The 15630-nt window shown below is 33.8% G+C and overlaps 1 protein-coding gene across 1 annotated transcript; it reads left to right on the top strand.

Annotated features, from left to right (window-relative positions):
- The first annotated feature begins 381 nt into the window (after window positions 1-381).
- Window positions 382-2435, top strand: LOC120146272 (BTB/POZ domain-containing protein At1g55760-like). The gene is made up of 4 exons (XM_039159885.1): window positions 382-842; window positions 1221-1366; window positions 1522-1640; window positions 1775-2435. Exons 1-4 carry the CDS (start codon window positions 724-726, stop codon window positions 2375-2377), a joined length of 987 nt encoding a protein of 328 aa, XP_039015816.1. The 5' UTR covers window positions 382-723; the 3' UTR covers window positions 2378-2435.
- The last annotated feature ends 13195 nt before the right edge of the window (window positions 2436-15630 follow it).

The following is a 15630-nucleotide window of genomic DNA, read 5'->3' as shown; positions in this document are numbered from 1 at the left end:
TTTAAAATTTGTCATTTAAAACTTTTGAAAAAGATAACACTCTATTTTATCAAGAAAATCGCTAAATGTGCTTCGTTAAATCAATATATAGTTTTAATATAGGATAAGTACAAGATAATATCTATTCAAAGATAACTCTTAACCTTTTGACATTAAACCTTCCTACCCCTAACATCTATAGTGTTCGAACCTAAGTCTTCGAAGAATAACAATAATTCTATTATCACATAATCGAATTGGTTCGTGCCATTAAATTAATCTGTAAATGAGAAGAATGGGATACTTTGCTTCAAAGTTCCAACGCAACAACAAACATAAGGACGGGGCCTACTTCCAATGAAATCTATTAGTAAACCCCATAATCAGAAACGATCCAAAGGCTTCCCTAATTTTCAGTTGAAAATCCAACTAACATTTCACCTATTCATCCCCTTTATCTCTTCTTCTCCTCTCTCTGTTTCTCCTCCAATAGGATCCTATTCCACCCTTCACCGCCGTTAACCAACAACAACAGTGTTTAATCTCTCTTCTTTCAGACAAACATAGGCAACAAAAGTGTGTTCGAGACTGAAAGGAGATGTGGGTTCTGTCTTCTTCTTCTTTTTAATCAGGAATTTATGCGGAGAGATAGTAACAGTAAACCTGGGAAAGTCAGGGGAGCATCTGTTGGAAGGGATATTTGATTGTATCCATGAAATCTCAGAGGCTCTGGCTTTTTCTAGGATGAGCGAATCGGCTTATAGAGTCGAAACCACTGCTCGGCTTGCTCAATGGCGGATCGACAACCTTGCCTCTTTCACATACCGCAAATCCGATCCCTTCAAGATCGGCAATTGGAAATGGTCTGCTTCTTTCCTCTTCTTTTTGAATACTTTTTTGAAGAATTCATTTAAGGCTTTCATTAAGAAAAACATTAAAGAATCTGAATTTTAATAAAGCATGCAGAAAGCCTTGTTTCTTTGTGGATTTTTTTGAAGTTCACCTTGTTTTAATGGCTTATGCTCTGTTTTTTAAACCGTGTTCTTACTTGTTGATAAAACCCCGAATTCCAGCATAGTTTGAGGACTGAAATCACAATTAGACCCCTTAATTTTGATTTATTGCAAATTTTAATGGCTTATGTTCTGTTATGAAGACAAAACTTGTTCCTGTTTTGGCTTTTTTTTATAATCTTTGAGATTGTTCTTATATCTGACCTTTTCTTTTCCTTTGAAATGAAGGCATTTATCTGTGGAGAAAAACAAGGTATTGTATGTTAGATTATACCCAGAGATTTCGAATCTGACCAGAGATAACCCTCCGATTGCCTCCTTCGTTGTCCGAGTTGTCGGCTCAGCCGGCGATCGGAAGGCTTCAACTCATCCGGGTACTCAAGCCTCTAACTGAAACAATCATCATCTTTTATGATCCATTGAATTTTAATTTATGTTCTTTTTTAATGGATATAATGTCTCAAATTTTGTCAAAGTACAATGACTAGCAGCATAATTTAACCTTTTCTCGTTTTTCTAATTTTTACAGGAATAATAGACAAACAGCTTAAGAACAACGACGATTTTGTGTGGCCGATTGAGGTTCCTTTAACTGGGAAATTAATCATCGACGTTGAATTTCTTGATCTAAAGACTGCATCTCCAAACGTAAGTCTCCAACACGATCTTCCTATGAACAGATGACCTAACATATCCATGTTCATGACTAGGGACGGAAGCATATTTTTACGTCGGGTGAACAAATTTATAAAATTTTATGATGGTTTGCTGTTGATTTGCAGGGTGGTGAACCTTGCTCCATTTGGGCTGAAGGGTTCACAACAAAACAATCGAACGAAACAGCTTTAGCATGCCTCGGCCGGATGTTAACAGAAGGGATCAACACCGACATCATCATCAATCTTTCCGACGGAAGCATCGGAGCTCACCGAGCTGTTCTAGCCTCGAGATCACCCGTTTTCCGCAGCATGTTTTCACATAACCTGCAAGAGAAAGAACTCTCGACCATCAACATATCCGACATGCCGATGGAAGTCTGCAGGGCTTTCCTAAGGTACATTTACGGTAACATCAAACACGAAGAATTCCGGATTCACCGGTTGGCACTTCTCCAGGCAGCCGACAAGTACGACATCCTGGACTTGAAAGAAGTGTGCCACGAGAGTCTAACGGAAGATATCGACGCCAAGAATGTGCTGGAGAGGCTCCAAAATGCGAACCTGTACCAGTTGCATAAACTGAAGTCGAGTTGCATGCGGTATCTAGTGAAATTCGGTAAAATATACGATATTCGAGACGATATGAATGCTTTCCTGCAATGTGCAGATAGGGAGCTGATAGCTGATATATTTAATGAAGTTTTAAATACTTGGAAAGGGTTCTAAGATTTCACCATTGTTGAAAGAACAAGCAATGAGTTGTACACAGATTCTTTCGCTAAGATGGAGTTCATCGTGTGTCAATGTACATATTCGGTTTAGTTTGACATGAAGAAGCTATCCTTTCCTTTGTTAACATAATTTCAGAAGTATATGATAATTTGGTTGACAATATTTTCATTTGACTTTAGCAACAACACTTTAGTACTAAATTACGATCGTAATAGAAAGCAACAATCATATCTTAATATATTTTTAAGTTTTTATTATATCATAAGTTATATTTGTAACATAAAAATATAATTATTTTTAAAAAATAAATCATATTATAACATCCGTAAAATCTATAATCATGACATCACAATCGCAACTACAATCACAACTACAATTTAATACTATGTTTTAGAGCAAAAGTAGAAAAGAATATAAAAAAAAGTTTTTCGAGGAGAACTTCACATGCAAAGAAAAAATGGGCAGACAAAGGATTCTAACTACACATCATGACCACTTGGCAGTAAGTGCAGAGAACGTAGACTGATTAGCTACTATTGATCTAAAACTATTAAATCAAAAATATAATATATAATCAATTTTATTTTATTTAATTAAGATAATTATTACGATATAATTATCGTTAAATATTTTGATATAATTATACATTTATGTATGTATTATTTACATATTTTCTCAATTAGTCCTAAGCAAAGAAAATTGTGGCCAAAGAGATTTGAACCTAGATCACTTAGAAAACTAAGTATATCCAATCATTGAACAGAGACCAATACTTCGTTTTAAAATAAACAATATAATGTATATATTTTATATTTTAGTGTATAAATACTTAACCTAAATTCATAATATTATATATATAAATTAACTTTTTAAAAAAATTATATTAACTTATTAAATTTATTTTATTATTAACTTAATTTAAAAATATTTTTTAATTTTAAAATATATATTTTATGTTAAAATACTTTGAAGTTAAGCTAAGAATAAATATATTTAATAATTTAAAGTAATATTGATATAATATAGGGTAACATACACAAATAATCTCCGACTATAGGATATTTCTTTGTTAAATTTCTCAACTATTAAAAGTTATAAAATGATCCTCTGACTATACATGTTGCTTTATTAAGTCCATCGACTATTAAAAGTTGCAAAATGGTAATATGATTATTCATTATGTTCCAAAATCATCATTTTCGTTAAAAAAGGACATATTATGAGTTGGTCATTAACCTGCTGATTGTGATATGATAAAAATGATCCCATAATCTCAAACTACTATAATATCCAGTCATCGTGTTAAAGTTCAACTTAGACAACTGCCAATTTTTACAAAAAATGACAAGTTCGGAACATAATGAATAATCAGGTGACCATTTGTAACTTTTAATAGTTGAGGGATTTAACAAAGCAACATTCTATAGTCGAAGGACCATTTTGTAACTTTTGATAGTCAAAGAACCATTTATGTACTTTACCCTATAATATATTTAGTAAATTAAGATAAAATATATACTTTAAAAAGTTAAAACAATAATAAAATATATTTTTAAAAGTATAGATAAAAATAAAATATATATTTTTAAATTAAAATTAAAATTAAAATAAAATATTTTTAAATTAATTTAATAAAACATATTTAATAAGTTAATATAAAGAATATTTCTTAAAGCTAATATATATATATATATTATAGATTTAAGTTAAGTATTTATTCACTATTTTTTTATTAATGTATATATATATATATATTATAGATTTAAATTAAGTATTTATTCACTATTTTTTTATTAATATATGGTAAATATAATGTAATATCTATTCAAAGATTATTCTCAACCATTTGACATTGAACACACACTTGTGACATTCCTAATACTCGAACCTGAGACCTCAAAGAATAACATCAACTCCTTTATCACTGAGATCGCTACTCAATTCGTGCAAGTATTTACACTAAGATACAAAATATATACATCATGTTGTCTATTTTAAACTAAGCATTAGTCTTGACTCAATGCTTGGATACATGTTGGAATCCTTTTAGCCCAATGACATGTGATATCATTCGATTGGAGGATTAAAATTTATTTTAATTTATTAAAATTATAATTAAATTGAGAGAATATATAAATAACAGAACCAAATATGCAATTATATCAAAATATTTAACTGTCACATCACCTAATCTGTTAACTGTTAACCAATCGTGGTGATGATCAATCATGTAGTTAACCCTAATAATTATTATTAAGCTAATGACATTCGGCATCCTAATAATTAAAATTTTTAAATAGTTTGTAATTTGTATTTTTAAAAAATTATTTATTGATATGAAAAATAAGATAAAATTAGATATGAGGGAAATATAAAGTGTGATTATTGGAAGAATTATGGTTGAGCTTGGTTTTGGCAGCAGATTTGGAAATGAGATGTGTTTTAATGGTTGTTAAGGTAATGCCTTCCAATGGGCTTGTAGTCTAAGACAAGTGGCCCGTATTTGTTTTCAGTTTGTGCACAAGAATTTACTGTTTTATCCAGGCATACATGTATAGACTGAATAGTTTAGATAACGCAGTAGCTATTAGCCAATCTACAATCTCAACTGAATATGAAATGGGAGCAACCAATAAGTGATGTCATGAAATGCAATTTCTTAGGTAATTCAAATCATTTTTTAAATCTAAATAGCACCCCAAACGTCTTTATTTCCCGAAATAACACTCATTTGTGTCATGTAGGGCAGAGGACCTGAAAAGAGAGCCTTACTGAAGGCGTTGTCACTAGGGGTGTAAATGAATAGAGCGTTCAATGAACTATTCATAAACGGTTCGTTTATTAAATTAAATAAATAAATATAAACAAAATTTTTATGTTTGTCTAATAAACAAACAAACACGAACAAATGCATATTCGATTCATTTATGTTCATGAAAAACTCATTTACTGACTCATCTACTCGGTTCTCCTTTTCCTTGTACTTTTTACATTTTAAATATTGGTGAAGTTAGAGACTAATTGAATATAAAATAAACTTTGGAGTTCAAATTATGAAACATAAAAAACTTAAGGATTAGTGGCGTAGTTTTTCCATTTTCTTTTGTTTAAATAAAAGGGTAAAAACAGAGTTTTGATTGTGGAATATTAAACTGACATGTTCGTGAACGTTAAATGAATAGTTCACGAAAATTAAATGAACCAATACAAATATCTTTAAAAATAAATAAACGAACATGATACTGAAAATTCTAATGAACACTATACTAAAAATTTAAACAAATATGAATTAAACATGAACACCTTTAAAAATAAATAAACAATTGATTCGAGCTGTACGTTATGTAATGCATCGATCGAGAGTGTTTCCCATATTTTCCGTGAACACATGGTGTCACAGGCAGCGTGAAAGGAGGTTGTTAAACCTAGCCACGCCCCTTTATAAGAATCTACGATAACCTAAAAAATAGGGCCCATATTTTCGACGGATCATCGTTGAAAGTGATAACAAGGAGGTGATTAATACGCTTCCAAGTAACCCGGATGTAGGGAGTTGTTCTCCAATGATGCCGAATATTCAGGCCCTTCTTAGCCGGGATTAGCGGCTGAAATTTCAGTTTATTCCATAGGAAGGCAACCAGGTTGAAGAAGGGTTAGCTACTATGGCATGGACAAATAAGGTAGTTTTTGTTCTTTATGAAGTTATTCGAGACGCAGTCCGATCGGATGTGGAGAATGAGGCGCGAGAGCTAAATTAACGGCTTGATGTCAGCCTTGTATTAAAAAATAATAATAAACAAATTTTAACCCCTAGAGCCGGCCTATGCATTACAACCAAATCTAGTGGATTACAATAAAGTTTTTCAAAACATTTTTCAATAATGTAAAATCATATCACAACTAAATAATATCTTTAAAAATATAGTTGATAACATTTAGATTCAATTCCAGATAAAAGTCGTAAAAACTCAATAAAATAAAATATTCTAACATTTTCAAAATATAGGCACATGTCACCCAAAATAAAGACAAATAGGAAGATAAAAACATTACAACAAAAGGTACAATACGAGTGTGTCGATCCTCCAAGTGCCAGGTACAAGTCACCTATCAAAAATTATCTGAAAGAGAGAAATTTGGGGGAGTGAGCTAGGGAGTTCAGTGTGTTCCAACAGTGCAGAAATAAAACATACAATTTAGATTTCAAAACCAATTCATCAATAAAGTCATGAAACGTCGGTGGAGGTTTCAAAATAAATTCAGTTCCAAATTGTGAAAACGTTAGTGGTGTTTTTGGTTTAAAATTTCAGAATCGCCATCCAATCGAACACCATATGCAGTTTCCCAGAATTGCATCCATAAGAACTTACTCTAGGCCCGAAGGGCGTAGCTGCTAACCTAAGGTAACACCTTGGGTCCATATGGTCTTACACTAGACGAAGCATAGGTGCCCACCTGAGGGGAGTGTCCTCAAGCCCATAAGGACTTACCCAATGCACACAAAAGATGTGTCACTCTAAGGGAGTACCTTAAGGTCCATAAGGTATTACCACTAGGCCCAGGAGCCCACCTAAAAGTTACCTTAGGTATATAAGGAATGACCAGCTCGATCGGTCTAAATCTGTATAAGGAATTACTAGTTTGACCGAGCTAAACCTACAAAGACTTCATACTAAATCCAAAGTACCCCGGAGAAAAATATTTTTTGAACACTAATTAGTGGTAGCGGGAAATCAAAGTTCGGACATATTTATCAGTAAACACAGTAATCAGAGAACATGAATCATATAATCAGACTTACTTTAGTAAATCAGAAATCAGACTTTAAATCAGATAAATCATACTGAATCAAGTCAAACAGATAGACACATTGCAAATCAGATAAAACAATCATGTGCACATGGTATTTCAAGCAGATATTTAAAACAATTATGTGGCACACAAGGAACACACCTCGCAAAAAGTATCAGTCCGGGAGATCTATCGAACACCGGTTTCACTAGGCTCTTCGACTGAACGAGAACCTAAGTTATTATTGAATAGGGTTATAATCGGAATAATAATCTAAATTGAATATTTAATAGGGTCACAAAACTATGCGAGTAAACGGGCTAGCACTGACGGACAGGTCGGGAGGAATTGGGTCGAGCAGGCGAACTGTCAGGGGATCCATGAGTACCTTAAATATTCAATAACATTAATTAGTCCTTAACCTTTTAGTAAAATTTGATGCACTGAAATAAATACTTAATTTACAAATGCATGTTTGGGTTTATGGGTCAATTTGGAGGATTTCGGGTTCGAATTTGGAAAAATGAACTTCGAATTTGGTCTTAGGACATCGGGAAACATAAAATATGATTTTTTTTTGTAAAATTTGACTTTTTGGTCAAAGTCAACGGTCAACTCTGATCAAAGTCAACGGCCGAGTCAAAGTTAATGGGTCGGGTCAAAGTCAACATGTTGGGTCAAAGTTAACAGGTCAGGTCATGTTAACTCGGTTCGGGTCAAATAGATATGGTTCAAGCCGGACTAGGCTGGTCTAGACTGACTGGACCGATCTAGAAGGCTCCCTGGAGCGTGGGAGTGCCCCACGCGCATACAACGGTGCATGGAAACGGCGACGAGGTGTGGGGCGGCTGCCGATTACTCCACGAGAGACCAAACACACCAAATGATCCAATTTATCATCAAATCAAGCCAAAACCACGGTAAAAATTAACTGGAAAACATACGAAGCTTACCCCCAATGACGGACGACGATAGTGCAACACTGGGCGACGATCTCAATCAGGTTCTGCTCAGAATCGCCTATGGAGTGTAATGGTTGTTGGCGTGAGGCTCACCGATGGTTGGAGCGGTCGAATTGAGTAAAAAATACGACGATGTCGAAATGGGTTTTCCTCCATCGATTACGATGATCGGTGACCGAATCGGGGTCGCCAACAGTTGGGTAGAGGTCATCGAATGATGTTGGTTTGACTGATTGGGTCGGAAGACTGCAACAGTGGACGGAGCGGGTGAATCGATGGTCGATGGTTGAGGACAAGGTTTCTTCAAGTTATTCAATTGGAGGTCTCTAGTTTTATTTTGGGTTCTAACCCAAAACCAAACTATAATAAAACATATATTTTATTAAAATATACTTAAACAATAGCCTAGCCTAGTGGCTAAGACATGGGCACCCATGATCCTAGGGTCACAGGTTCATGCCCTCTCAGTCACCAAATCCCTATTTTATTTTTCAATTGATAAAAAAAATGAAAATATATGGGGTTGGTCCCTGAATTCTCTACACATTCAAACTTGGCCCAAAAAATTTTCAGAAACTTATAGTTTAGTCCTAAAAATTAATTTATTAAATCTATAAATTTTTTTAAAACAATTTGAAATTGGGGTGTGACAATTATCCTCTCTTTAAAATGATTTCGTCCTTGAAATTCACCAGATTCAAACAGGAAACAGAACCTAGATCTCCAATAGTTCCTTCAGAGGATAAAGGGCAATTACTCTATTGACGATAATGGAAAATCTTGCTAGACTCGGAGCGAAAATAAGGGTCTCGTTACCTTAACTAAAAAATATGAGGGTCTTAGGATACGAAACTAGGGTATTGGAGGGCTTTGTTAGAAATACATGGTATGGAATAGAAATAACAACAATTATATCTGCAGAAGTCCCTGGCTCAACTCGATCACTAGAACGTCAGGTAGCTTATACAAGGGCAGGTTGTTGAGCCTCAGAAATAACTGGTCCTCTACTATGCGATCAAGCTCTATTGTTGACCCTAGAAACATATCTTGAAGTCCTACCCTGACTGTGATTCCTAGCGGGAGTCTAAACAGAAGCCTGTAATTGTGCATGAGTCTGAGCGGGGGTCCGATCGACAGAGGCTGGATGCAGACAATTTCTCAAAAAGTGCTTACTGTATCCACATCTACAACATGTACCCATTTTCATATGACACACTCCCCCGTGTAGATTTCCATAGTACCCGTAAATCGGTATCATAGTGAAACCTGAAGAATCACCTCGGCTAATAGATAGAGGTAGAGGTGATGCAGACCTCGAACCAGAATGACTCCTCTAATAAGTAGTAGTGCGAGTCCTCTTATCGAGGCGTGCGGAAGGTTCAGACTAACCTGAAGGCCTCTACATCAATCTCGATTTACCATATCTTTATCAGGTGCAGAAGCCTCGACTTCTTTAGCATCTTTAGCACTCTCGACTACGACATTGTATACATCATCCTGATGCATAACCACCTAACGACACAACTCGTATCTGAGTCCCTGAGGAAACTTTCAGCACCTATCCCTCTCGGTAGGTACCAAACTAGAGTATACTTCAAAAACTTCAAGAACTCAATCTCATATTCAGAAACAGTCATCTCTCACTGAATCAAGTCCTGAAACTACTGTCACCTCTGTGCGAGATAACACTCTCCCAGAAAACAACTCCTAAAACTCTCTATGAAGAAGTCCCAGGTCAGACGATCAACTAATACACTACTCACTATCGACTCCAACCAGGTGTGGACATTCCCGTCTAACATAGAAACATCTCCCATATAACGCTACTGCGAGTCTAATCCTAATTGATCCATGTATCGCTTGATATCACAGAGCTAGTCCTTAACCTCAGTCGGAGCTCCTCCAGTAGGGCCTTTAAAGGTCCTAACTCCATTAGCAATAAAAGTTTGAGAAATAGGAACATCGGGTGCAACGTCAGCAGCTCGGACCGCTCCCTAAATCAACTAGAGAAACTATCTACCGAGATTCTCATCTAGAACTACTCTAGCATGCTCGGTCTCAGAAATGATCGCTCCTCTAACTGGAGTAGTAAAACCTACACCAGGGGCAGGGGCAGATCTGTCGGGGTCGTAGGAGCAGGATTATCTATCGGAGGTGGGGGATCTACACCATCTCATCTATCAGGTCAGCAAATCTAGTCGCTCGACCTTGGCCACGGCCAGGTCGACGACCACGCTTAACACCCATCTTTATGGATCTCGAGGTTCACTACAGGAATATAAAGCCTAGGATTAGGTTGACACTTGGAGTCTCGTACACAGTTAAACTCGTAAAAACTTGGTGACATGGCCTTCGTGACTTATTATTTAAAACATTTTATAATCGTATTTTTAGTTTGGAGCCACTCATAGTCCGAGGTTTTAAAAATCGAAAGCTCTATACCAAATTTTGTAACCCCTTAGACCCGACCTATGCGTTACAACCAGATCTAGTAGATTACGATACAATTTTCCAAAGCATTTTTCAATAATGTAAAACCATATTACGAATAAATAATATCTTTGAAAATATAGTTGATAACATTAAAATTCAATTCAATAATATTAAAGTCGTAAAAACTAAATAAAATAAAATATTCTAACATTTTTAAAATATATGCACATGTCACCCAAAATAAAGGCAAATCGAAGATAAAAACATTACAACAAAATGTACAATACAAATGTGTCGATCCTCTAAGTGCCAGGTACGTGTCGCCTATCAAAAAGTATATGAAAGAGAGAAATTTGGGGGAGTGAGCTAGGGAGCTCAATGTGTTCCAAAAATGCAGAAATAAAACATACAATTTAGATTTCAAAACCAGTTCATCAATAAAGTCATGAAACATCGGCTGAGGTTTCAAAATTAGTTCAGTTCCAAATTGTGAAAACGTCAGTAGTGTTTTTTAGTTTAAAATTTCAAAATTGCTCTCTAACCAAACATCATACACAATTTCCCAGAATTGCATCCATAAGGACTTACCCTAGGCCTGAAGGGCATCAGTGACAACCTAAGAGAGCACCTTGGGTCCATAAGATCTTACCCTAACCGAATTGTAAGTGCCCACATGAGGGGAGTTCCCTCAGGCCCATAAGGACTTACCCAATGCACATAGAAAATGTGCCACCCTAAGGGAGTACCTTAAGGTCCATAAGGTCTTACCACTAGACCCATTAGGCCTAGGAGCCCACTCAAGAGTTGTTTTTAGGCCCATAAGGAATTACCAGCTCGATTGGTCTGAACATATATAAGGAATTACTAGTTTGACCGAGCTGAATCTGCAGGGACTTCATATTAAATCCTAGAGTACCCCTGAGAAAAATATTCAGACAGTAATCAGTGGTAGTAGGAAATCATAGTTTAGACATATTTATTTATCAGTAAAAATAATAATCAGAGAATATGAATCAGACAATCAGAGTTACTTTAGTAAATCAAAAATCAGACTTTAAATTAGATAAATCATACGGAATCAAGTCAAACAGATAGATATATTGCAAATCAGATAAAACAATAATGTGCACATAGTATTTCAAACAGATATTTAAAACATATGAGTGGCACGCAAGGAACACGCCTCACAAAAAGTATCAGTCCGAGAGATCTATCGAACACCAGCTTCATTAGGCTCTTCGACTGAACGAGAACCTAAGTTATTACAGAACAGTGTTATAATCGGAGTAATAATCTAAACTGAATATTTAACAAGGTCACAGAACTGTACGAGTAATCATGGGCTGGAGCTGACAGACAGATTGGGAGGAATCGGGTCAAGCAGGGGAATAGTCAGGGGATCCACTAGTACCTTAAATATTTGATAACAATAATTAGTCCTTGAGCCTTCAGTAAAATTTGATGCACTGAAATAAATACTTAATTTACATATGCACGTTCGGGTTTACGGGTCAATTTGGAGGTTTTCAAGTTTGAATTTGGCAAAACGAACTTTGGATTCGAACTCAGTACGTCGAAAAACATAAAATATGATTTTTTAGAAAATTTGACTTTTTGGTTAAAGTCAAAGTCAATGGGTCGGGTCAAAGTCAATGAGTCAGGTCGTGTTAACTCAGTTTGGGTCAAACATACCCAGTTCAGGCTGGGCTGGACTGGTCTAGAAGGCTTTTTGGACGTGGGAGATCCCCAAGCGCACGACGACGACGCGTGGTGGCGTGTGGCAACGACGACGAGGTCTGGAGCGACTACCGATTACTCTACGAGAGACCAAACACACTAAACGTTCCAATTCATCATCAAATCAAGCCAAAACCATAGTAAAAATTAACCAGAAAACGTATGAAGCTTACTCCCAACGACGGACTACAACAGCGCAACACTGGGCAACGGTCTCAGTCGGGTTCTTATTGGAATCGCCTAGGGAGTGTAACGGTAGCCAGCGTAAGGCTCACCGACAGCTGGAGCGGTCGAATCGAGTAAAAAATATGGTGGTGTCGAAATGGGGTTTCCTTCCTCGATTACGATGATCGACGACCGAATTGGGGTCGCTGGAGGATGCTAGTTTGACTGGTTGGGTCGGAACACTACAACGATGACCGGAGAGGGAGAATCGGTGGTCGATGACTTGAGGATGAGGGTTGCTTTGGGTTATTCAATTGGGGCTCTTTTGCTTTGTTTTGGGTTCTAACCCAAAACCAAACTATAATAAAACATATTTATAAAAATATACTTATATAGTAGCCAATTATAGTGGCTAAGGCATGGGTACCCATGTCCTTAAGGTCACAGGTTCAATCCCATCAGCCACCTCAAATCCCTATTTTTATTTTTCAACTGATTAGAAAAATAGAATATTTATAGGGCTAGTCCCTAAACTCTTTACATATTCAAACTTAGCCCAAAAACGTGCAGTTTAGTCCTAAAAATCAATTTATTAAATCTAACGTAAACCCAAATTTTATAAATCTCAAAAAATAATTAAATAATAAATACGAGTAACATGTCGCATTACTTGATTGTTTTCTTCTAAATTTTTAGGGTAAACTACATATTTAGTACATAAACTATCAGTTTTAGTTCATATTAGTACCTAAACTTTCAATTTTTTTAAAATTATACCTCATGTTTAGTTTTTGTTTCATTTTAGTACCCTGCCGTTAAAAATTTAACGGAACTTTTGCACGTGACATTTTATGGGTAAATTACATCATTCATCCCTTAATTATATTCTCACTCCTATTTTGATCGTTAAATTTAAAAATTTTCAATATAAATTCTCAACTTTCAAATTGCTCATGTTTGAATCACTCTATTTTATTTTATTAATAATATTTTGTGATGTGATATTTTTTTATTGTTTTATTAATATAATTAAAATAAAAAATTAAATTTGAAAGTTAGAATGATTAGATTAGGAGTAATTTGAAAGGCAAGTAACAAATTAAAAAAAATTAAATTTCAATGACCAAAATAGGAGTATAAAGATAGTTAAGGGATGAATGATGCCATAAAAATGTCACATGCAAAAGTTCTATCAAGTTTTTAACGGCGAGATACTAAAATGAATCATAAACTAAACATTACGTATGATTTTGAAAAAAATGAAAGTTTAGGTACTAAAACTGATAATTTAAGTACTAAACGCGCAATTTACCCATTTTTTATAATGACATTATTTTATCTTTTTTTTCTTATATTATAGGTTATAACATAAAATTCCATCATCTCCCACCCTTCTCACACTAAAAAAAAAAGCACTCTTTATTGTAAAAGGCTTACACACACATACATATATACCAAATTCAAGAAGCGATTAATCATATTAATCAAAAAATAATTAAATATAAAGAACAATATGTAAAACCCAAACTATTTAAGAAAAACAAAATGTAAACTTTTTAGGCAAATAAGAAAGATTCAATATTTCACATGTAACTTCATTTATTTCCATGATGCGAACACTTTTTAGAAATATAAAACACTGATGCAAACACTTTTTAGCCTTCTTCCTTTATTTATAGTGCCAAACCCAACAAAACATACCTTTTAGAATTTTTATTTATTTATTTTTCTTTTATGATAAACTTTTAGGTAAATCATATACTCAGTCACCCAATTATCACTTTGTTCTATTTCGGTCACCTAACTACTATTTTTGTTAAAATTATACCTAAAGTTATGTTTTGGTTTCGTTTTGATCACTCGTTGTTAAAAGATTAAAGGTGATGTTGATGTGTCACCATAAGATAATATCACATCAATTGTTCGTTTATTTTTTAATAGCATAACCAAAACGTAACGTTAGATAATTTAAAAAAATAATTAAATGATTAAACTGAAACTAAAGTTATAATTGGATGATTAATTACGTAGTTTATTCTAAATTTTATTAATAATGAAAAAAGAAAACTCGTAGGACTCTTATAAAATCATGGTGCTATTGATGATGCACTAATTATCTCTATCAAATTTGCAGATATGTATGCCATCTTCAAAGAATTTATTCAGATTATCTTCATCAAATTATTAAAATATATTTAAAAAAGTTTAAATGAAAATGTAAAAAACGGTTGTGGTGTGAATACTTTCTATAGGAATCTGTGTGTTTTTAATAAAAAGATTTTGATTTATTTATTTTTTATTATTATTATAAAGTGGATTTTATGTAATTTAATTATTATTTGATAACTTTCAAAAAATTTATTATTTTATAAATTAAAAAATTAAGTATTAAAATTAAATAAAAATAAATTAAGTTTTACATTTAAATTATATAATAATTTAGTATTCTATTTAAAATTAAATAATTGATATAATTAAATTACTTGATAAAAATAAATGTTAAAGGATAATATGATTAAAAGAAATAAAAACAAAAGTATTTAAAATTCATTAGTTAATAAAAAAGGAATCATTAGTGATAAGAAAGTCATTATCTACTTGATAGTTTTCATATTTTTTATTAAAAAATTTAACAGATAATTTAAAATTTAAATATCAAACAAGACTAAAATATTAATTTTTTTTATAGAAACAACTAATTTTATTCAAAATATGAAATATCTCAAATTACAATAAAGATCTATAATCACAATCGTAAATTAAACACATAATTAGGAAAATTTCATATAATCATACAAAACTAGTAACTTAAGATCACATAAGGACTATTCAAGAAAAGATTAAACCTAACCAAGAAACTCGAACAATGATAGATACAAACAGATCTGGCCGTATCGGCAAACGAACCATGAAAGGGGATCGAGCTATTGAAAGACCACCGACAAACTGCAAATCATACTCGAGTAGCGTGAAAAGCTATCCACGAACGCAAATTGGGTATTCAAATTCAATCCTAGGGTCCAAAGCAAGGAAGATCACAAGACATCAGATAAGCACCATCTTAATCAGTCGTGGCAATGCCAAATCAACCCTTAGAAAAAAATATAAATAAAAAATAGCCAAATAACCGAAAAACATGAAAAAAAAACGTGCCATAAA

Source organism: Hibiscus syriacus, unplaced genomic scaffold (assembly GCF_006381635.1).
Source record: "Hibiscus syriacus cultivar Baekdansim isolate YM2019G1 unplaced genomic scaffold, ASM638163v2 tig00110904_pilon, whole genome shotgun sequence".
NCBI classification, from domain to species: Eukaryota; Viridiplantae; Streptophyta; class Magnoliopsida; order Malvales; family Malvaceae; genus Hibiscus; species Hibiscus syriacus.
This window is presented reverse-complemented; position numbering and strand designations above follow the sequence as displayed.

Coding starts and splice junctions, on each gene's coding strand:
- LOC120146272 (XM_039159885.1), top strand. CDS start 724: ATGAGCGAATCGGCTTATAGAGTCGAAACCACTGCTCGGCTTGCTCAA. Junction 843..1,220: donor AAGATCGGCAATTGGAAATG/GTCTGCTTCTTT, acceptor TTTGAAATGAAG/GCATTTATCTGTGGAGAAAA. Junction 1,641..1,774: donor TAAAGACTGCATCTCCAAAC/GTAAGTCTCCAA, acceptor GTTGATTTGCAG/GGTGGTGAACCTTGCTCCAT.